Raw genomic sequence first — 22,865 nt, forward strand, 5'->3', positions numbered from 1 at the left:
CATCATCAGTGGCGACCTCCAAGTGAAGCGAAGCTGTTGTCTCCTGCTTTCTATTTATGTCTTTCTCCTGGATGGGGTTCCTGGGGTTTGTGGTGATGTCATTTCCTGTTCGTTTTCTGAGAGGTTGATAGATGGCATCTAGATCTATGTGCTTGTTTATGGCGTTGTGGTTGGAGTGTCAGGCCTCTAGCAATTCTCTGGCATGTCTTCGCTTAGCCTGTCCCAGGATAGATGTGTTGTCCCAGTCGAAATGGTGGTTTTTTTCATCCGTGTGTAGAGCTATGAGGGAGAGGGGGTCGTGTCTTTTTGTGGCTAACTGGTGTTCGTGTATCCTGGTGGCTAACCTTCTTCCTGTTTGTCCTACGTAGTGTTTGTGGCAGTCCTTGCATGGAATTTTATAGATGACATTGGTTTTGTCCATGGGTTGTACTGGGTCTTTTAAGTTTGTTAGTTTTTGTTTGAGTGTGTTGGTGGGTTTGTGTGCTACTAGGGTTCCCGAGGGGTGTCGGTAGTCTGGCTCTCATTTCTGAAACTTCTTTGATATATGGTAAGGTAGTTAGGGTTTCTGGCTGTGTTTTGTCTGCTTGTCGTGGTTAGTTCTTGAGGAATCTGCGCACTGTTTTTTTGACTATCCGTTCTTCTTGAATACATTGTATAGGTAGTTCTCCTCTGTTTTCCGAAGTTCGTCTGTGCTGCAGTGTGTGGTGGCTCGTTGGAATAGTGTTCTGATACAGCTTCGTTTATGTGTGTTGGGATGGTTGCTGGTGTAGTTGAGTATTTGGTCAGTGTTTGTCGGTTTTCTGTATATGCAGGTTTGTAATTACAAACTCTCCCTTGTAATTAGATGGAGAATTACAAACCTGCATATACAGAAAACCGACAAACACTAACAAACTTAAAAGACCCAGTACAACCCATGGACAAAACCAACGTCATCTATAAAATTCCATGCAAGGACTGCCACAAACACTACGTAGGACAAACAGGAAGAAGGTTAGCCACCAGGATACACGAACACCAGTTAGCCACAAAAAGACACGACCCCCTCTCCCTCATAGCTCTACACACGGATGAAAAAAACCACCATTTCGACTGGGACAACACATCTATCCTGGGACAGGCTAAGCGAAGACATGCCAGAGAATTGCTAGAGGCCTGACACTCCAACCACAACGCCATAAACAAGCACATAGATCTAGATGCCATCTATCAACCTCTCAGAAAACGAACAGAAAATGACATCACCACAAACCCCAGGAACCCCATCCAGGAGAAAGATATAAATAGAAAGCAGGAGACAACAGCTTCGCTTCACTTGAAGGTCGCCACTGATGATGTTACCTAGCCAGGTAATGAAACGTCTGGATATCAAACCTACAGCTCAGCGAGCAAACCTACACCCTCTTATATTGCCCCTGCTATCCCCCTCCCCCATCACATTCAACCACAACCCCATTTACTAGAGATCTGGAAGAACAAAACAGTGTGTTTTGAGAAACTCAGCAAATTTGGCAGTATCTGTGGAGAGAGGAACAGAGTTTCTTCCTCCTGACTCAATTTGGTTTTTATTCCAGATCTTTAAAATCTGCCGATTTTGCTTTTGCTCATGCATTAGAATTGATGCTAAATTATAAGACCTCTGAAGAACAAGCAGCGTGAATGTACATGGACTAGGAATGTTTTAATCTGTTTTAAATGTTTTAATGTTGCATGTTTGAATAATAAAATCTTAGGCCTTTCGGAGAAGAGCTGGGGGGCTAACTATCAGAAAGTCGAGTAGATTCATGGGATAGTTGTAATGAATAGTTCTGTATTTCGTGGGCCAATTGTTTTCTGAAGGGAAAGCACCATTCTTTCAAAGCATCAGCACAGGTGGGGGATCCAAATGACCACTCGTTCTGAACTGTAAAGTTCTGTGGTTTCTGTGAAACAATCTTAAGACATTTTCTTTCCTGGAACCAGACTTCCCTTACGTTGGAAGAGAAGCAGCGACTGGCCAAAGAGCAGGAACAGGTTCAGAAACTTCGAAGTCAGCAACCCCTTGCCCCAAAGTCTGTTCAAGTTTCAGCCCCAAGCAAACAGGTTTGTCTCTGCAAAGCTGACTTCACACTCAGGAGCGTGTCTGTAACCTCACCGTTGACTTATTTGTCCATGTATGCATTTTTAAAAAATGCTGAAATAAACCTAGAATCCTGTGGATCATCTGAAATAAAAACAAAATGCTGGGGAAGCTCAGTAGGTCTAACAACATCTGGGGAAAAAAAAGTGTTAACGTTTCAAGTCCAGCTCTTCTGAAAGAGCATTAATTCTGTTCCTTTATCCACAAATGTTGTCAGACCTCCTGAGTTTCTCCAGCACTTTGTTTTATATAAAATGCTTTGCTTAGTTTGTACAAGTTAATATCCTTAAAGCAGTAGATGCGCCACTTTGAATTTTCAAAGAGGAATACGAAAAGATTTTAATTGGATATCATCATAAAATATTATCTCCAGATATGGTAGAATCGTGATTATATTACTGCTGTAGTGAGCCCAATGCCTGGACAAATGATTTGGAAACATGTATTCAAATCTCACCACTCCACCTGCAAAATTTTAAAAATTCAGTTAATAAAATCTAGAATACAAAGCTGTGATCTATAATAGTGACAATGGAACTACAGGATTGTTGTAAAAATCCACCTGGTTCACTTATGGCCTTTGGTGAAGCTGGTGAGTTTTGAGAAGATTTGTACCTCAGGTTGAGTTCTAGCTGTAGGTTTGTTCGCTGAGCTGGAAGGTTCATTTCCAGACATGTCGTCAGCCTACTAGGTATTATTCAGTTGGCCTCTGGGTGAAGCACTGTTGATAATTCCTGCTTTCTATTTATATATTTGGGCTTCTTTGGGTTGGTGATGTCATTTCCTGTTCTTGTCCCCATCTACCAACTCCTGAGAAAAAGAACAGGAAATGACATCACTGTGGGAAATGACATCACCAACTCAAAGAAACCCAAACATATAAATAGAAAGCAGGAATTATGAACAGTGCTTTGCCCAGAGGCCCACTGAAGATGTTACATAGTAGGGTAACGAAACGTCTGGAAATGAACCTTCCAGCTCAGCGAGCAAACCTACAACTTTTCATGAAGCTATCCAGAGCCATTTTTTCTAAGTGTGACTCTAAACCCACAGCCATGTAGTTGATTCTTACCAACTGCCTGTAGTGGCCCACCATGTCTTTGCTGACCATGCTGCTATTCTAAACTGATCCGATATGACTGCACATGATCTGTATCCTTCTAATCCCTGCCTGTCAATGTATCTATGTAAATGCTTCTTAATTTTTGCTTTCATATCTGCATCTATCACTTCTCCTGTTGACGTGGTCCTGGTACATTACTACCCTCTGTGGAAAAAAAAACTTGCCTCACACACCTTTAAACATTTCCCCTGTTACCTTAAAGCCTACTATTAGACATTTCCACCCTGGAAAAAAGATTATGCAACTATCCACGCTCTTCATAATTTTATATATTTCTTTCAGGCCACCCCTCAACCTCCAACACTTTAGCAAAGACAACCCAAGTTTGTCCAACCTCTCCTTATGGCTCATACACCACAATCCACAAACCAACATGGTAAACCTCTTTTGCATCCTCTCCAAAGCCACCACAGCCTTCCTGTGGTGTGGTGATCAGAACCATGCACAATAATCAAAGTGTGGCCTAGCTAAAGTTTTATACAGCTGTAACATGACTTGTCATTTTTATACTCAGTGCCCTAACTGATGAAGGCAAGCATGCATTACGCCTTCTTTACCACCTTATCCTCTTGCATTGCCACTTTCAGGCAGCTATGGACTTTCACCCCAAATTCCTTCTGTATATCAGTGCTCTTATGGGTCCTAGCATTTATTGTATACTTTCCTCTTGCATCTGACATCCCAAAATGCATCACCTCTGACTTGTCCAGATTAAACTCCACCTGCTATTTCTCTGTCCAGCTTTCCAGCTGATCTATATTCTGCAGCGTCATTTGGTAACCTTCCTCACTATCCACAGCTCCTTCAGTCTCTGTGACATCTGGGTAAACTTATGAAAATGTAGGTGGGCTGATTCATTCAAATCATTTATGTATAGTAATAATAACAAAGGTTCCAGCACTGATCCTTGTGGAACACCATTGGTCATAGACCTCCAGGGAGAAGGCCTTTACAGCAATACCCATATTTTATGTGAATTTAAAAAAGAGAGTAATAAATCCTGTAAAGAATTCAACAGAATCCACTTTACCCAATACGTGACAGAAAAAATTCAGTTTAGCAAAACCCCTGTCGTTTCTCAGTTTATTGAAGCAATATACAACAGCCCAATGCTGGAATAAATGTTTACTTTTAACACAATAAAAAAATTCTGCAAATTTAATTTAAAGCTATGTTTTACTATATACAGGAAAGTGGGACTAATTCAACAGCACTTTCAAAGTGGCATCACATGATGCTGGACTGAACAGCCTTCTAGGATATTTATTCTATATTGTATTAAACTATGAAAAGCTGTCTCGGACCCTGTTGTTTTTCTGAAGTTCTTTCTTCTCATAAGCTTTTGGACAGAACCTCATTCTTTGTTTTTCTCTGTTCACAGACCAAAGACCTGACAAGCAGTTTGTTAGAAAACATGTCCTCCATGAATTCACTGTCTATTAACACGTCCAAACACAGTCTGGCACAGACTATGTCCTCGACTGGCTTCTCCTCACCTTCCCCAATGAACAGCAGCATGGGCTTCCCCAGTTCCAGCACCAGCCTGAATGCTTTGGGAAGCATGAGCAATGGCATGGGCTTCAATGCCTCCATGGCATTTCAACCTACGTACGGCAGCAGTGTGACCATGGCTGGCACAGGACAAAACCTCTATGGTACCCGAAGTTCCACTGGCATCCACAGAGTGCCGATGTCATCGGCAACCAACTTGCCAACTTTCTCCAGCATTGGCACGCTGGGACAGCCTGGGCCCGGGCCTGGGCCCGGTCCTGGGCCCATTTCACAGCCGGGTAAAGCCATGGACCTGTCAGCTTTGGACAACTTGCTGGGTCCTCAGAAGAACAGCAAGGTCACCTTGAACCAAATGGCCCAGCCAGCGCAAAAGCCACTGCCTGCAGCATCCCAGAACCAGTGGCTGAAGCAATTTGTCCCAGCCCAGGCTTCACCAGCCACAAACAGTCCAATGGGAGGGACTCAACCTAGTGTGATGGGGCAGCCCAACTTCACTATGTCCCCTCTACAGGCCAACCCATTCATGTCACCCCAGGACTTCTCACAGTCGAACTTGCCAACGAACTCTGTGCCGCCCAGCAGCTCAGCTAATAAAGACCTAAAGGACCTATTCGGCTAGTGTATATCCCCTCTTTTATTGCAGACCCTGTGGAAGAGGATCACTACCAATTAAAAATGTTTTAGTTCCATTTGGGTACCTTGTGCTTTTATACGGAAATTGGTTCCTGTTCCATTTTTTGCTGCTGTGAAACCCAGATGGCCTTACACAGTAAAAGCCACACAATGCCTCAAAAACGTAGCAGTTTCCCGTATGTCGTTAAGTGGTCTTAAGTAGCGCAAGTTGTCTTTTTGGCAGGTGTTTGTTGTGAGAAGAATGTCCACTTTATACTTCCATGCTGTGCTCTGTTTTAGTTCCATTTGATGAGCTTTCTGTCTGGGACCAGTTCTGCAGCCTTAATGAATGTACAGCAATATTAAGCAATTAATTTATTCTACATGTTGTTCCACTGCTTGTACTGAGGTAGCACCGGCAGTTCAAATTGCCACCTTCTTACAAACAAACCAAAATCACCTTGGGGTGAAAGTCCAATACGTTGCAGTGGAGCCTGTTTTTTCCACTACTTTGTTGTTGTGCAATAAGTTAATGTGGCCGATCAGATGAAGGCATCTTTCAAACTGCTGAGCCGCATGTCAAACCCCTTGTAAAATATTCACTGCCATTCTGTACTTCAGGGATACAGAAGTGGACAGTCCAAAGTAATTGAACATATCAACATTCCTATTATTGATTAGTTGCTAGATACCCAAGTGTCTTCTGAAACTGTCTTTAGATTATTTTTAGGTATTCTGTTTGATTGTAATGGTTTGGTGAAGATAAAATACATTGTGTGCATATTTTGGGCATTTGTTATTTCTTGTCTACCTTACTTTGCGTTTGTGATGAATTCTGTGGTAGTTGTTAAAAGATGCATTTACCTGGCATGCCATTGTTGTACATCATCTTTGCTGAGTACTACAGGTATTTAAAACGAGAGAAAATAAATATTCTTGTACCAAATTACAGATCAGTTGAAATGTACAATATTCAGCAATTATAGATCAATTTCTACTGTAACAAGAAATAGCTGGTTTAGTTTTGGTAGTTTGAAAGTAAAGATAACCAGAGTTGAAAAGAAAAACCCTCTTACAATATTTGACATTAAAAATTGTAAAGAAAGCTCCAATGATATGCGTATGTGTGTGTGAATATGCATACATATATCGTTATGTGTCTGTGTGAGAGGATGTGGTGCACACATGCAGATTTTTCATGGCAGTCACACAGATTCTCCAATCCTGAAGTTTAAGGTGGGCAGAGAAGGTGGCTCTGAGTGCATCACTAGACCAACTATTTGTATTGAAAGTTTAATCACATTCATGCCTAAGACAAATAGGTGTAGGTTAAGGGCTGATGAAACAACAAACAGTGGCAGTCAGCATGCTGTAAATCACCACTCATCAGTTCCATGGATTTAATGTGATACAGCTGACTTGATAATTAATTACTGAGATTTAGGGCTTCATCACCATTTTGGATGTCCAATAAACTTGTGTGGATGTAAGCAGTAGGTTACACTCAACTTTAAATGAGAAGGTCAAGATTTCTGATCTCAACCCAGAGACTTGAATACAAATCTACAGTGGTCGGCGCTGTTATAGTTGCTGGCTTACAGATTAATTTTAAATGGAGGGCCTGTTGCTTCCAAGGTGGACACTCCATGGTCAGTACATTGAAAATTAACACTTGTGTAGAACTCCATACTCCCTGGCAACATCACCATCAACTGGTTGTTATTTATCTTAAATACTGTTTGTGGAGTCTTGCTTAGTGTAAATTGGCTGTTGAATTTCCCAAAGCAGCACCCTGAGTGAGTACTTTGGCTGTGAAGCAACTTCTCATGTCCTGAAGTAGTGAAAGGTGCTCTCTTCTTTGCGAACTGGCAACTGAAGACAATACATTCTCGAGTTGGTTGTCTTGCTCAGGTACTCTGAACTTAAAACAGGCCCTCTTTCTGAATTTGCATTATGAATGTTTTGAGTTATTGTGAAACAAAACAACTTGTACAAAGCTGCTAAGTTTCCACATAGTTTTGTCCATTTTGAGTTTGTACCTTCCTTCCATAAAGAAATCTCTTGTATGTTTAGAAGCCTAACTTGGGATAATTGTGTTTATGATGTGTCCATGATAAGAATGGAATTGAAACTACCATTCACCTTGTGACTCTTTGTGTAACACATACTTCATAATTCAAGAATGGACAATGGTTGTTCTGCAATAACATACTTTTGATAATTAATGTATTATCTGGTCTGAATCCAATGCAAGAGTTTGTGATCTCAGCCTCCCTTTTCTGTACGTACTTCCAAAGATTGAGTTAATTTAATCAAATCAATTGAGTTGTTAATCTGTGAAATTCTCAAACAAATAGACTAAGAATGGTCAAATAAGATTGTACCTACCAAACTTACAAAGTAATGGCTATGATTAATAGGTTAGATTTTGTGGCCATCAGCAAAACCAAAGCAAGATGCTCACAAATGGAACAGGAGGAAGTAATTTAGTCTCTTGACCCTGTTCAGTGTGATCATTGCTGATTGGCATTATGAGCCAATATACTCACTTTATCACACACAACTTAATTTTTTTATTAGCCAACAGGTAACATAGAGTCTTAGAGGTGTACAGCATGGAAACAGGCGTGAACCTGAATTTCACAATTATCAACTCTTCCATCAATTGCCATTTTATACCCTCTGTAATTCAAATAATAGTCTTCATTTATGGAATTTCTCATACCTTAGCAGTTGGACTCCAGGGCTTTTATAATGAGAAAGTGAGGACTGCAGATGCTGGAGAGTCAGAGTCGAACAGTGTGGCACTGGAAAAGCACAGTAGGTTAGGCAGCATCCGAGGAGCAGGAGAGTTGACATTTTGGGCATAAGCCCTTCATCAGGAATGTGTCGACTCTCCTCCTCAGATGCTGCCTGACCTGCTGTTCTTTTTGACTCCAGATCTCTTTAAGTTTTGAATGTGGATCCACATCCCAAAGTGTAGAAATCTTTCTGTTAAAGACACTGATTTAATTTTGGGTCATTGTGGGCGTCCAGTCCATGGAAAATAGCTTGTTTCAAAATAATAAATGTGGCCAAATTTCCTGAATGCTCTCTGGTCTGACCTCCCTTCAGTCCCTGAATCAGCCACTGCACCATTATTGTTAAATCATGGTATCAATTTCCTGTCAACACTGAGTGTTCTCATATATTAACAAATGACCCCTTTAATGCAGAATTTATCATGCATTTAACACCGTTTTCCCCTTTAAAAAGCATTCATCTGAGGTTACAGAGCAATCTTAAATGGGTGATGAAGTATAGTGAACAGGCTGTGTGCAGCAACACAAATTACCTGTAGATGGCATATTGTCAACAGGAGTAGGCTGTTCTGCCTCCAACCTGTTCTTCCATTCAGAATGGTTCTACTCTGTCTCTCAGTTCCATTTACCAGTTTTAATTCTGTATCCCTCAATAAATATAAATAATTGTCTCGTGATCTCAGGAATGAAAACTTTAGTTAATTCCCAGTGGCCACAACATTTGGAGAGAACAGCTCCAGATTCCCACTGTCTGTAAGAACACGAAAAGAAAGGAACAGAAGTAGGCCATTCGGCCCCTTGAAGCTGCTGTGCCATTCAATCGGATCACAGCTGATCACGCGCTCCTCATGTCCATTTTAATGTCTTTTCTGGTAACCCTTAATTCCTCTGTGTGTAGATGTACTTCTGTTTTCACTCCTAAATGACCTGATTTGAGTTTGTATCCTTTCTCATTTTGGATTTCCTCACCCAAAGAAATACTTTCTTTGTGAATACTTGATTGAAATTTTTGTTATTGTTTAGTATAATGTGTACATATCTAAGACATTTATACACCAAAAGTTCAGGTTCTTGGTTTACTTAGCAATTTTATCCCTTCTCTCCATAATGATTTTTTTTTTGTAAATTGGTTATTTAATTTGGGACACATTGCCAGTATTAGTCATCTTGATGCTAGTCTTTTTTCACTTTGGGGAAGCAGTTAATTTTTTGTTTTATTCAGCTGTAAAGCATAATCCTTGTGACATTTTCAAAAGTTGGGTTATGAATCCGCCGATGTTAATTCTGGTCAAGTCTAATCTCAGAGTAAAACATAGCTAGTTAGCCCCAACTTTGTTTTTTAATCCCAGGAGACCAGTTACTGAACACATTCACAAAAGTTTGTTAGGTGGATGTTTAACATAGAATAAAACATTTATTGAATTAAAACTTAAATATAAACTATAAACTCAACAGAAAATTGAGATATTTTGGTGTGAACACCAGTAAAAAGATTTAAACGCACTATTCCTTTTATCTCTGCAATATCCTTACACACACCAAACTCCAGTGAATATTCACCACTATTTCCACACTAAGGCTGCCACAACTGCAGTCAGTTTCCATTCCATCCAATGTCACAGAGGGTGGTACGGGTATGGAATGAGCTGCCAGAGGAAGTGGTGGAGGCAGGTACAGTTGCAACATTTAAGAGGCATCTGGATGGGTATATGAATAGGAAGGGTTTGGAGGGATATGGGCCAGGTGCTGGCAAGTAGGACTAGATTGGGTTGGGATATCTGGTCAGCATGGACGGGTTGGACTGAAGGGTCTGTTTCCATGCTGTACATCTCTATGACTCTATTCACTAGCTACTCCGAGGGATCTTATGGTGCAGTAGCAATGTCCTTTTTTCTGGACAAGAATGTCTCAGTTCAAGTCCCACCAGCCATGGAGGTGTAGCATAAAATGTATAAATAGGTTAATTTTTTTTAGAAAAATCTTCAAGATGTTTTTTTTTAACCTGGTATATCTCCCCAAAACATCCATAACAAACTTCAAATCAAACTCACCATTACTTCGACTTTAGAGTGAATACGTGACTCTCCCTAAACTCAGTTTGCCAAAACTTTGCAAAGTTTAACCCATGCACAGACTAACTGACTTGTGTTCTTAATGTGTCTTTGTCCCAGGATCTTTGTTGCTAGGTAACAGCAGGGTTTCCCACTTTTATACAAAATGCACTAAACCACCCAACCCCAAACTCTTCAAGTCAAGGGTTAAAAACATCATTGAAAATGCACATCTCCAAACAGGTCTCCAGATTTCCTTGCAACAAAAACAATTCACAAAGAAACTAAAACAATGAGTTTTCTCTTTAAAAATTTTTAAAAAATGAATGTATATCATTATGCATTGTTTGGAATACGATAAACTCTTCTGCTGCATCAGACCTGTATTTAAAGAAAATCATTTTTGGTTTGTGGATATCAATGGTATTCATTGGTGTCTCTGGTTATCCTCACAGAGCTTGGTACTTTCCATTTATTGTGGTTTGATAGCCAAATCAAGACTGATAAACACCACAGAGACTTCCTCGGCACTTCCTGTTTGTTCAACAGATAGACCCCCGTAGGGCTGTGCTTGCTCCATTCGATAAATACCTCAACCCATCTGTAACTGGGATGGAGAGGCAATAAATCAGAGGCTTACTATCAAAATTCTTGAAATATTTGTATGTCCATTTGTTGCTCTGAAATCCCAACAGGCTGTTGACTATACATTTTAGGAGAGAACGCTGCAAATTTCACTTGAGACCTGTTGGAACACACTATATGGATCGGAGTCCTAGCGGCTTCCTTTGTGGCTAAAGCCTTTCTGCTCTGCCTTCAAAGACGACGCACTTGTCTGACTTTCCTGGTTGTCAAATTGGTCTGTGTCATGGCTGCAACACAACACCATAGACAGATTAAATTCACTTGAAACAGGAACATACCACGGCTGTTACATATTTATGGCAGGGTATTGATGGGAGATTTGGTTTACCTGAGAAATCCAAACTGTAAATGAACCATCCTGCAGAGAACTTCATGGAACCTTGAGGATTCATCTGGTAAGTTCTCTCAATGTCTTGACTGGAAACTGACTTGAGGATTCCAGGCTGTATGGAGATGGCTGATACAGTTATTGTGTCATAATTTCAGCTCTCAAATATTTCAGAACATCATAGAGAAGTTACCCATTTCACTGGAGTAGGAGGGGAGATTTACTTGAACGATATCTGAAATGAGGGACTTCGGTTACATGGAAAGGCTGGACTTGTTTGTATTAGAGAACATAAGGTTCAGGGAAGATTTGTTGGAAGTGTTCAAGATGAAAGGGTTTGATAGAATAAGTTTTTTTTTAGAAAAAGGCCGGTCAGAGGATGGGTAACCAAAGGACATGCACAGGTTTGGGAAATTAACCAGATTGGAGATGAGAAGCAACTTTCTTTAAACTTTGAGATTTTATCATCTGGAGTGTGATGCCTGACAGGGCAGTGGAATCGGATACAATCATCAGTTTGAATATTTGGAAAGAAAATGATGCAGGCTCATGGGGATAGGAAAGGAAATTAAATTGTACAAGACATTAGTATGGCCACATTTAGAATACTGTGTACAGTTCTGGTCGCCACGTTACCAAAAGGATGTGGGTGCAGAGAAGGTTTACGAGGATGTTGCCTGGTATGGAAGGTGCTAGCTACGAAGAGAAGTTGAGTAGGTTAGTTTTGTTTTTATTAGAAAAAAAGGAGATTGAGGGGGGACCTGATTGAGGTTTACAAAATCATGAAGGGTATAGACAGGGTGGATAGACACAAGATTTTTCCCAGGGTGAAGGATTCAATAACGAGAGGTCACGCTTTCAAGGTGAGAGGTGGAAAGTTTAAGGGGGATACACCTGGCAAGTACTTCACACAGAGGGTGGTGGGTGTCTAGAACGTGTTGCCAGCAGAGGTGGTAGAGGCAGGCACGGTAGATTCATTTAAGATGTGTCTGGACAGATGCATGAGGGATACAGATGCTTAGGAATTGGGTAACAGGTTTAGGCAGTACATTTCGATCGACTCGGGCTTGAAGGGCCTGTTCCTGGGCTGTAAATTTTCTTTGTTCTTTGATGCAGGCTCATGGGGTTAAGAACAAGAGAGTGGGTCTATTTGGATAGCTCTTTCAAAGAGCTGGCACAGAAATGGTGGGCTGAATAGCCTGCTCCACTGTTTCAGACTGAACCCAGTCTGATAGCTTGTTGTCATTGTCCCACAAAGCCATCCTTGGACTTACCTCCTTCACTTTTGTTCTTGGGTTGTAGACCAGGCTAACAAGCAAGTATCTAGTTACTTTGCTGATCAGAGAGCTCTTAAAACCGAAAAAGGCATATGTATGAATAAGTAAAATCAGTTACAGGTTGTTCTGCTATAATCTGTCAGTTGTGTTCCTCTGTGACCTTGCGCTATAGAAAAATCATTCTACCCATTCAGTAGAAAGTTCGCGTTTTCCGAACAACGTCCACAATTTGTCAGCCGTATTGTAGCCAAATTCGTGCTGATGAAATGTGCGTTATCGCAGAACAACCTGTATGTTCATAGCAGGAGTTCTCAGATCCCTCCCCATGAACACCGCAAGTGATCAGATTTATTAAATTCAATTTCCCAGTTTATTGTGGTTGGTTGGATTTAAACTCTCAATGAACTCTCATGCTGTATAAGCCAGTTGTTTGTATGTAGTTGGGTGTGTGTGCTACCCCTTTAAGACAGTGGGTCAGGTGACCAGACAGTGAAGTTTGGAAAGGGAGGGTATAGCTGAAAAATGTGTTGCTGGAAAAGCACAGCAGGTCAGGCAGCATCCAAGGAACAGGAGAATCGACGTTTCGGGCATAAGCCCTTCTTCAGGAATCCTGAAGAAGGGCTTATGTCCGAAACGTCGATTCTCCTGCTCCTTGGATGCTGCCTGACCTGCTGCGCTTTTCCAGCAACACATTTTTCAGCTCTGATCTCCAGCATCTGCAGTCCACACTTTCTCCAAAGGGAGAGTATAGTCAAGGTCCTGCTATGGACATAAAATGAAACTTCGAGGCCTACCTCATAGTATTTTTATAACTTAGAGTCACTGAACACTAATGGTATGCGACCACTATTTTTGGAAGGAAAGGAGGAGATTGGACATTGCTTGGCCCTTGGAGACAGAACAGGATTGAGGAGGTAGCGTGGTAGACGTACTGGGAGACAGACCAAAGGGAAGCACTTGCAAGGGGACTTAGGCTGCAGTCGATGCTGGGGAAGAAGGGTATTCACCGAGGAGCAGGTGAGAGCTATAGGTGTGAGGGGACTCGGGCCAAAGCCAGTGGCTGAAGAGGGACAGACTCATGTAGGAGCTTATTGAAATCACCATGGAGAGTGTCACCAAAGGAACTTGGGCTGCAAGCAGGAAAACAAAATGGTGGGCCAGTTTGGAGCGCCATTTAACAAAGAGACAGATTCCGAACAATGAATGTTTTGATCCAGACTTGAAGGTAAACAAAGTGGCTGAAGACTAAATGATAGTGTTGGGAGCAAGACCTTTGCGATTCTAAGGTGTCTGGTGCTACCAGAGAAACTGGTGGAGAAGACCTATAAAGGATTGTGTTTGGAAAGTCATTTTGCACCAAAGCCACTGATGATCGTGGAATATTTCCATTTTAATAAAAGGATAAAACTGGAAGGAGAGTCTCTCGCCCAATTCATAGCCACGTTATAAAGGTTAGCGGAACATTGTGAATTCAGAGGGTTCCTTCAGGGTGCCTTGTGGGACCAGCTGAGTTGTGGCCTCTGACTCGAGGTTAACCAGCAGACTCCCTGTTGTCTTTTTCCACTTAAATAATTCAGCTCCTCTGCTCTTCCAGCCAAAGTGTATGACCACAGATTTCACCACATTGCATTGCTGTTGCCAGGTTTTTACCCACTCGCTTCACCTGTCTATCTCCCTCTGCAGCCCCTCTGTGTTCTTCATCACTTGCCTCCTGACCTGTTTGTCATTTGCAAACTTGGTTAGAGTATATTCACATTCCTCATCCAAGTCATGAAGGTATATAGTCAATAATGGTAGCCCGTGCACCAATCCATCTGGTTGATGATGGTCATCCTGAAAATACAACCTCCCCAATCCTTCATCCAATTAAAATTCTAAGATTTTTGCCTCCTCTAATGGTCTTTTGTCCTGTTGCAGGATTTCATCTGCCCCACTAGAGGGCAGCATTCCTCACATTCCTGATCATTTCCTTTTGAATAGTAAACAGGATAAAACACCTCAAGCCACAGATGTCTGAAATACAAACAAACATCAACATTTAAAAAGCACAGTAGGTCAATAAGGACCTGGGAAAGGGCTGGAGAAGGGGTGACCTTTCTAATTTGTCCCCTGTGATGTATTCTTTTAGAAAAAGGTTTAAGAAAGACTTGCATTTTGATAGCAACATTCACATAGCACAGGATATCTCAAAGAAAATGTAAAAGCTGATGAAGTATTTTTGAAATATAGTCACTATTCAAAATCTAGAAGCTAATTTATTCACAGCTAACTCCCACTAACAGCTGTGAAAACTATTTGTGTGTTATAATGACATTAACTGAGATACAAATGTGAACCAGGACACTGAGAGGAACTCAGCTAATCTTTTTAAAATTCTGGAATCTTTGATTCCTTCCATGTAACTTCTCATTTGAAATACAGCAGCTCAAACAGGGAGTGCATCCCACAATCCCTCAGCTCTCAGCTGCAAACATGTGCTATTCCTCCACAGAGCTGTGTCAGAGCTGGACAGTGCAATTTACAATTTGTCACACATCCACTTGCAATATTCGAAGATAGCATCATCCACAGTTAAACTTCTAACAGAAAGTCTGACCAACCTGTGAATACTCTTGCCACAACCCTTCTTCATCCATGAACTGCCACAATCCATTACCTCCAGTGCTTCTGTGAAACAGCCAGAAACAATAAAGAGTTGCATTTATGTAGCACCTTTCATGACCTCAGGATGGTCCAAAGTACTTTGCAGTAAATGAACTGCTTTTGAAGTGTACTCATTCTTATTGGAAATGTGGTTGCTGGGTTCTGCACAGAAAGCTCCCACAATGATACTGACCAGACAATCTGCTTTTCAGTGTTTTTAAAAATGAATTCCCGTGATGTGGGTGGCACTGATTGGGGCAGCATTTATTACCCATCACCAGTTACCCTTGAGGTGGTGGTACTGAGCTGCTGCCTTGAACTACTGCAGACCACATGTGACAGGTTGACTTGCAATACCAGCACATAGGGAATTCGAGGATTCTGATCCAGTGACGCTGAAAGAATGGCAATATATTTTCAAGTCAGGATGGTGAGTGGCTTGGAGGGGAACTTGCAGGGGGTGGTGTTCCCCTGTATCTGCTGCTCTTGTCCTTCTAGATGGAAGTGGTCATGGGTTTGGAAGGTGTTGTGTAAGGATCTTTGATGAATTTCTGCAGTGCATTTTGTAGATAGTACAAACTGCTGCTACTGAGTGTCAGTGATGGAGGGAGTAGATGTGGTACCAATCAAACGGGATATATTGTCCTGGATGGTGTTGAGCTTCTTGAGTGTTGTTGGAGCTGCCCCCATCCAGGCCAGTGGGGAGTATTCCATCACACTCATGACTTGTGCCTTGTTGATGGTGGGTAAGGTGGTGAGTTAGGGAAGGCCAATGTTCTCTGAGGTTTCCCCTATGATAGATTGGACCGGTCACAATTTGGATGGCCCACATCCAAATGCTTTTGGATCAGGCATGAGTTAGGAATCTGGTTTGAAAGTAGAATAATCCCCACCCAATTACAACCTTTTGTATGAACTGCCTCCCCATCTGGACTCAGTTGCCACTAACACCTCAAACAGCTGCCTTTTGTCTGTTCATTAGAGTACACTCCCCCTGCTGTCCCTCTAGTGGCATAGTGGTAGTGCCCTTACCCCTGGACCAGGAGCCTGGGTTCAAGTCCCACCTGTTCCAGGTGTATAACAACGTCTCTGAACAGGTTGATTAGAAAAATGGATTAAAATTTAAAAACACTCGCATTTGTTTCCCTTACACTGTCAATGGGTACCAAAGAAAGGAAATAAGCTGTGAACCACATGAAAGCAGATTATTTATTATTTCATGCAGAATTCTCTGTTGGTATCAGTATTCCAGTTGTGTTTGTGGTCTGTGTTACTGATATACTGCTCACTTACCCATTAGCTCCCCGCAGGCTCGGAGTTTGCAAACGCCTTACCGCTCTCCTGGTGTGAGTTACAAGGTTGATTTGTGTCATGGCTGCAAAAAAATTCAAAACAATGATCAGGGCAGGAAATGGGAAATAAACACCAATGTGGACTGGTCAAAGCCATTTCCCTCACATAACTTTTCACTATTTCTGCGGCTTTAACTTTACAGTCAGTGGTCTGCACTTGCTGCTGACCGTGAAGACACTTGTAAGTGAATTCCGCTCGCTCCACGTTAATGTAAACAATGCAGACATCATTGAGCAGAGGAAGCAGCCAATCACAGTGAAGAATTACCACAGTCAACCAAGTAGAAACAACAGGAATTGGTCATTTTAATAAAAGCAAAGATTGGAACATATCCATGGGATTAGGGTACAAGTTGAAATAGACAAAAAACCAAAACTCTGAAAACATTTTTCTGTTAAATGGGCAGAATTTTGTGTGATGGAAAAGAGAGATTTAATGTTTCACTGATACACAATTATAAATCAGGGACAAAGAAGCTGTTCCGAACAAAGCAGCATGTTAAAAATCCAGTTACATTTTATTCAACGTTTTATCAAACATTTTAAAAGTAAAAAGAATTGGGTAGGAAGTGAAAGCTCATTCAATACTTTCTTATGGTCTCAATCTTCAATCCTGCATGCTGTGGAAATGCAAAACAAAAACCCAGAATGTTTGAATTTCTGCATTTGGCAGCATCCCTTTACATAGTCAGAGCTATGTTTTGAAAAATGTGGTGCTGGAAAAACACAGCAGGCCAGGCAGCATCCAAGGAGCAGGAGAATCGACATATCGGGCATAAGCCCTTCTTCAGGGCTGAAGAAGGGCTTATGCCCGAAACGTGGTTAGCACAGCGGTTAGCACTGCTGCCTCACAGCGCCGGAGACCTGGGTTCAATTCCCGCCTCAGGCGACTGACTGTGTGGAGTTTGCACGTTCTCCCCGCGTCTGCGTGGGTTTCCTCCGGGTGCTCCGGTTTCCTCCCACCATCCAAAGAATGTGCAGGGTCAGGTGAATTGGCCATGCTAAATTGCCCGTAGTGTTAGGTAAGGGGTAAATGTAGGGGTATGGGTGGGTTTCGCTTCGGCGGGTCGGTGTGGACTTGTTGGGCCGAAGGGCCTGTTTCCACACTGTAATCTAATCTGTAATCTAATCTAATCTAAGCAGTGGAATCACATTAAAGCCAATCCAGCTCAGGAACGTTTGTGTTCTACAAGTAATGGTCTAAGTTCTTCAACTGCACTATCGCCAATTCACATTGAAGAAACGTACATTAAAGCTGAATGGACTGTCGGATTTGGTTTGTTCAGATAATAATGTTCCCATTGAGTTAGTACCAACATTCAGTTACGTTAAAATGACCCATCACATAAAAGACTGGAGAACCTGGATTATTCTGGTACAGTTCTGGTCACCGCATTATCAGAAGGACGTGGAAGCTTTGGAAAGGGTTTAGAGGAGATTTACCAGGATGTTGCCTGGTATGGAGGGAAGGTCTTATAAGGAAAGGCTGAGGGACTTGAGGCTGTTTTCGTTAGAGAGAAGAAGGTTGAGAGGTGACTTAATTGAGACATATAAGATAATCAGAGGGTTAGATAGGGTGGACAGTGAAAGCCTTATCCCTCAGATGGTGATGGCTAGCACGAGGGGGCATAGCTTTAAATTGAGGGGTGATAGATATAGGACAGATGTCAGAGGTAGTTTCTTTACTCAGAGAGTAGTAGGGGCGTGGAACGCACTGCCTGCAACAGTGGTAGACTCACCAACTTTAATGGTCATTGGATAAACATATGGACGAGAACGGAATAGTATAGGTTAGATGGGCTTCAGATTGGTTCCACAGGGCAGCGCAAATAGAGGGCCGAAGGGCCTGTACTGTGCTGTAATGTTCTATGTTCTATTCTCCTTTGAAAGACAGGGTTACTAAGATATAATCAAGGTGTTCCGAGGTGTTATGAAGGGTTTGTTGGAACAAATAAGGGGAAACTGTTTCTAGTGACAGGAGGGTCAGGTCTGAGAAAGAGAGAGATTGAAGGGAACTAGCTAAAGTACTCGGAGAGTGAGGTGAAATCTGCCTGAAAGCAGACTCATAGGAATTTTCAAAAGGGAATTGGGAAAACACTGGAAAGGAAGAAATCCACAGGGCAGCCGTGAAAGAGCAAGGGTGTTGGACAAAATGGATAATTTTTCCGAGGGGACAGTACCATTGCATTTTAAACCTGATCGATAGATACAAGCCTGCACCTGACAAATCCAGTCTGTACTGGAAGTGGCCAGCGGTAAATTGCAGGGATCCTTGAGGGTTCTGCTGATAACTCTGTTCAATATCTTCACTATTTATTGAGCAGACAGTGCCATCTTCACCCTGTGGAATGGAAACAAGAAATCACAATGATGATGCAAAGATACAGACTCACACTCTAACAGCGGAATGGTGAACGGTTAATGGCCGATGATTCTATAGCGACAGTGTCCCAACATTGACAACCAGGGGACAGGGTTTTGAAAGATGCTTGGTTTGCAGACATCACTGGGTTTCAGACCTCAGCTGGATTATTGTGTACAGTTCTGGGTGTCACATTATAGGAGAGATGTGACTGCATCAGAGAGAGAGTGCAGAGCGATTTACAAGAATGGGAAACGTCAGTGATGAGGGCAGATTGAAGAGGTTGGGACTGTTCTCCCTGGAGAGGGGAAAGCTGGCAGGAGATGTGACAGAGGCTTTCAAAATCACAAGCAGGTCGGACAGAGTAGATATGGAGAAGCTGTCCCTGCTTGTGAAAGGGAGAAGAGGGACGGAGGTTTAAAGTAATGTGCGAAAAAAGCAAATGTGATGTGCGAGAAACATTTTCATCGAGTGAGTAGTTAGAGGACAGAATACATGGCCTGGAAATGTGATGGAGGCAGGTTCAATTGAGGCATTCAATAGGGTATTGGATGGTTATTTGGAGAGAATTAATGTGCAAGGGGTATGTGGGAAGGAGATTGGCTCTCGGTAATGATTATCATTTAACAAACCAGGACAGCCACAATGGTTTCCCTCTGAGATGGAACAATTCTCAGATTTTTGATTCGGCTGTTTGAAGGACACGTGTTGGTCCGAACACCTAAGAAGTGACATTGAATTTTTAATATCCACCTGAACAGATTCACAAGGGCCTTGATTCAGCATCTCATGTGGAACTGAGCATGCCCCTCAAAGACACCCTGAGGTGTCAGTCAACAACTTCCAGCCCCCAGTTCATCAGCTCGACCACTTTAATCATAAGGTGATACAAAATTGAAGGAGGGAGGAAGGGAGGGAGGAAGGGATGAACGGACAGAGGGAGGGAGGGATGGAGGAAGGAAAGAAGGAAGGAAGGGAGGGAGGAAGGAAGGGAGGGATTGAATGATGGATAGAGGGAGGGACTGAGAGAGGAAGGGACAGAGGATCCATGCCAGTGATCTCACCTTTCAGAAAAATGTGTTAAAACCCAAAGCCATTGTAAAGAGCAGGGAATTTCCTGCCTGTTACAACAACTTGCAGCTAAAAAGCACCTTTAGCACTGTCGAACATCTTCACTGAGACCAATTATCAAACAGAATTCGACAGGAAGCCATTGGGAGGGAGCTCCAGCACTTTGAGCTCTAGCAGCAGCTGAAGGCTTGTTCACCAAAACTGGGGACAAAGAGAATTGGGAACGTACCTCAGACAAGCCCTGGGTGGGGTCAGAGCACTCAGCAAATGTCACGTTCAGCAACAAAGCTATAGAGCAGCTCAGGATGGGAACGTTATAGTGGACGTGTTGCTGGATTGGCTATCGATGTAGGCCAGTGAAGAAAGGCATGAGTTATGGCACAGTGGTAGTGTCCCTACCTCTGAGTAAGGAGACCTACGTTCAAGTCCCACCTGCTCCAGAGGAGTGTAATAACATCTCGGTTGGAAAATATCTATACAGAGGACTCCCTGCGGAAAATACCTACACAGGTGTAACGGACTCCCGATAGGTTCATGGGTGTTTCTTTAGGAAAGATACTTTGAACTTGTTCAAGGAAGAAACGCAATGTAAATATCCAGTAGCAGCAGCTCAGAGATGGAGGGTCAGCCCGCTGCCTGGAGTACAGTCACTCTGATCTCCATCACTGCATACACAGAATCTACTCTGCTCTGCTCTCAAAATCAATGGAACTCAATGTGTCATCGTGGTGCTGAGGGACGAGGAGATTGACGCAGCAGTTGCCTTTCACATGTGCTTCTTGTTCCTGTTCAACTGGAGGGAAAGATCCCACAGCTGTATCCAGAGGAGAGGAGTCCTCCTGCCTAATTCCTCACTTTGTTCACTTCATCAACGTGGGATCTTGCTGTGTACAAATTGGCAGCTGCGTCTTCAGCTGCCTGTACCTTAAGCTCTGGGCGGCACGGTGGCACAGTGGTTAGCACTGCTGCCTCACAGCGCCAGAGACCCGGGTTCAATTCCCGCCTCAGGCGACTGACTGTGTGGAGTTTGCACATTCTTCCCGTGTCTGCGTGGGTTTCCTCCGGGTGCTCCGGTTTCCTCCCACAGTCCAAAGATGTGCAGGTCAGGTGAATTGGCCATGCTAAATTGCCCGTAGTGTGGGGTAAAGGGGTAAATGTAGGGGAATGGGTCTGGGTGGGTTGTGCTTCGGCGGGGCGATGTGGACTTGTTGGGCCGAAGGGCCTGTTTCCACACTGTAAGTAATCTAATCTAATCTCCAATTCCTTTCTTTCTTACAATGTGCCTTTTTGGCCTGTCCTAGTATCTCCTTATGTTGTTCATGGCCAGTGTTAACTTTTTGGTACTCCCATGTTCTGGTAAATTAAAAGGTGATATTTAAATGCAAGTTGCAGCAATAACCTCACATTGCAATGTAAATGACACAGAGAAAGGGAAAATACTCTTTATATTGTCAGGAGAATAATGGAGTGTGGAGGGAGTGTGGGGAGTGATATAGGAGCAAAATCAGGCCATTCAGCCCATCAGGTGTGGACCACCATTTGATAATGGCTGAGGTGTTTCTCAACTCAATTTCCTACTATCTCCTCATAACCCTTGAGCCCCTTAGTAAACAAGAACCTATCCACCTCTGTCTTCAATACACTCCACAGCCCTCTACAGCAATCAGTTCCACAGATTCCCCATCCTCTGGCTAAAGAAATTCCTCCCCATCTCAGTTGGAAAGGATTGTTCCTTCACTCAAAGGCTGTGCCCTTGGCTCCTAGTCTCTTCCACTGGTAGAAATATCTTCGCCGCGTCCACTCCATTTGGGGCTCTCAGTATTCTGGAAGTTTCAATCAAATCCCCCCCTTGTCCTCCTACGCTCCACTGAGTAGGAGTGGTGGGGATTGGTGGGTGGAGTGAGGGGGAGTGAGGGGGCACAGACACGGAGGAGGGGGCGCAGACAGGGAGTGAGGGGGAGTGGACAGGGAGGAGGGGGCGCAGATAGGGAGTGAGGGGGCAGACAGGGAGGAGGGGGCGCAGACAAGGAGGAGGGGGCATAGACAGAGAGGAGGGGGCACAGACATGGAGTGAGGGGGAGTGGAAAGGGAGGAGGGGACGCAGACAGAGAGGAGGTGGCACAGACAGGGAGGTGGGGGCACAGACGGGGAGTGAGGGGACGCGGACGGGGAGTGAGAGGGTGCGGACGGGGAGTGAGGGGGTGCGGACGGGGAGTGAGGGGGTGCGGACGGGGAGTGAGGGGGTGCGGACGGGGAGTGAGGGGGTGCGGACGGGGAGTGAGGGGGTGTGGAAGGGGAGTGAGGGGGTGCGGACGGGGAGTGAGGGGGTGCGGACGGGGAGTGAGGGGGTGCGGACGGGGTGCGGACGGGGAGTGAGGGGACGCGGACGGGGAGTGAGGGGGTGCGGACGGGGAGTGAGGGGGTGTGGAAGGGGAGTGAGGGGGTGTGGAAGGGGAGTGAGGGGGTGCGGACGGGGAGTGAGGGGGAGGCGGGCGGGGAGTGAGGGGGAGGCGGGCGGGGAGTGAGGGGACGCGGACGGGGAGTGAGGGGGTGCGGACGGGGAGTGAGGGGGTGCGGAAGGGGAGTGAGGGGGTGCGGACGGGGAGTGAGGGGGTGCGGACGGGGAGTGAGGGGGTGCGGAAGGGGAGTGAGGGGGTGCGGACGGGGAGTGAGGGGGTGCGGAAGGGGAGTGAGGGGGTGCGGACGGGGAGTGAGGGGGTGCGGACGGGGAGTGAGTGGAGGCGGACGGGGAGTGAGGGGGTGCGGAAGGGGAGTGAGGGGGTGCGGACGGGGAGTGAGGGGGTGCGGGCGGGGAGTGAGGGGGTGCGGACGGGGAGTGAGGGGGAGGCGGGCGGGGAGTGAGGGGACGCGGACGGGGAGTGAGGGGGTGCGGAAGGGGAGTGAGGGGGTGCGGAAGGGGAGTGAGGGGGTGCGGGCGGGGAGTGAGGGGGTGCGGACGGGGAGTGAGG

The 22,865-nt window shown here is 44.1% G+C and overlaps 2 protein-coding genes across 5 annotated transcripts in view; one reads left to right on the top strand and one right to left on the bottom strand.

Annotated features, from left to right (window-relative positions):
* Window positions 1-6,478, top strand: part of scyl2 (SCY1 like pseudokinase 2) — a 57,710-nt gene extending 51,232 nt beyond the window's left edge. For all 4 annotated transcript variants that reach the window (XM_043708759.2, XM_043708760.2, XM_087996992.1 and 1 more), the window contains 2 exons: window positions 1,963-2,082; window positions 4,624-6,478. In XM_043708759.2, the coding sequence (XP_043564694.1) occupies window positions 1,963-2,082; window positions 4,624-5,373 (870 nt within the window). In that variant the 3' untranslated portion in view covers window positions 5,374-6,478. The remainder of the gene's footprint in view (window positions 1-1,962; window positions 2,083-4,623) is intronic.
* A 3,006-nt stretch (window positions 6,479-9,484) lies between these two features.
* The window catches only part of LOC122559448 (uncharacterized), a 28,921-nt gene continuing 15,540 nt past the window's right edge, over window positions 9,485-22,865 (bottom strand). Inside the window, exons 7-11 of the mRNA XM_043708899.2 lie at window positions 18,684-18,804; window positions 16,405-16,486; window positions 15,069-15,135; window positions 11,192-11,306; window positions 9,485-11,090 (exon numbers count right to left, since the gene is read on the bottom strand). Of these exons, the coding sequence (XP_043564834.2) occupies window positions 11,035-11,090; window positions 11,192-11,306; window positions 15,069-15,135; window positions 16,405-16,486; window positions 18,684-18,804 (441 nt within the window). The 3' untranslated portion in view covers window positions 9,485-11,034. The remainder of the gene's footprint in view (window positions 11,091-11,191; window positions 11,307-15,068; window positions 15,136-16,404; window positions 16,487-18,683; window positions 18,805-22,865) is intronic.

Source organism: Chiloscyllium plagiosum, unplaced genomic scaffold (genome assembly GCF_037043375.1).
Source record: "Chiloscyllium plagiosum isolate Xiang-an unplaced genomic scaffold, Cpla_swu_hap1 HiC_scaffold_19, whole genome shotgun sequence".
Taxonomy (NCBI): Eukaryota; Metazoa; Chordata; class Chondrichthyes; order Orectolobiformes; family Hemiscylliidae; genus Chiloscyllium; species Chiloscyllium plagiosum.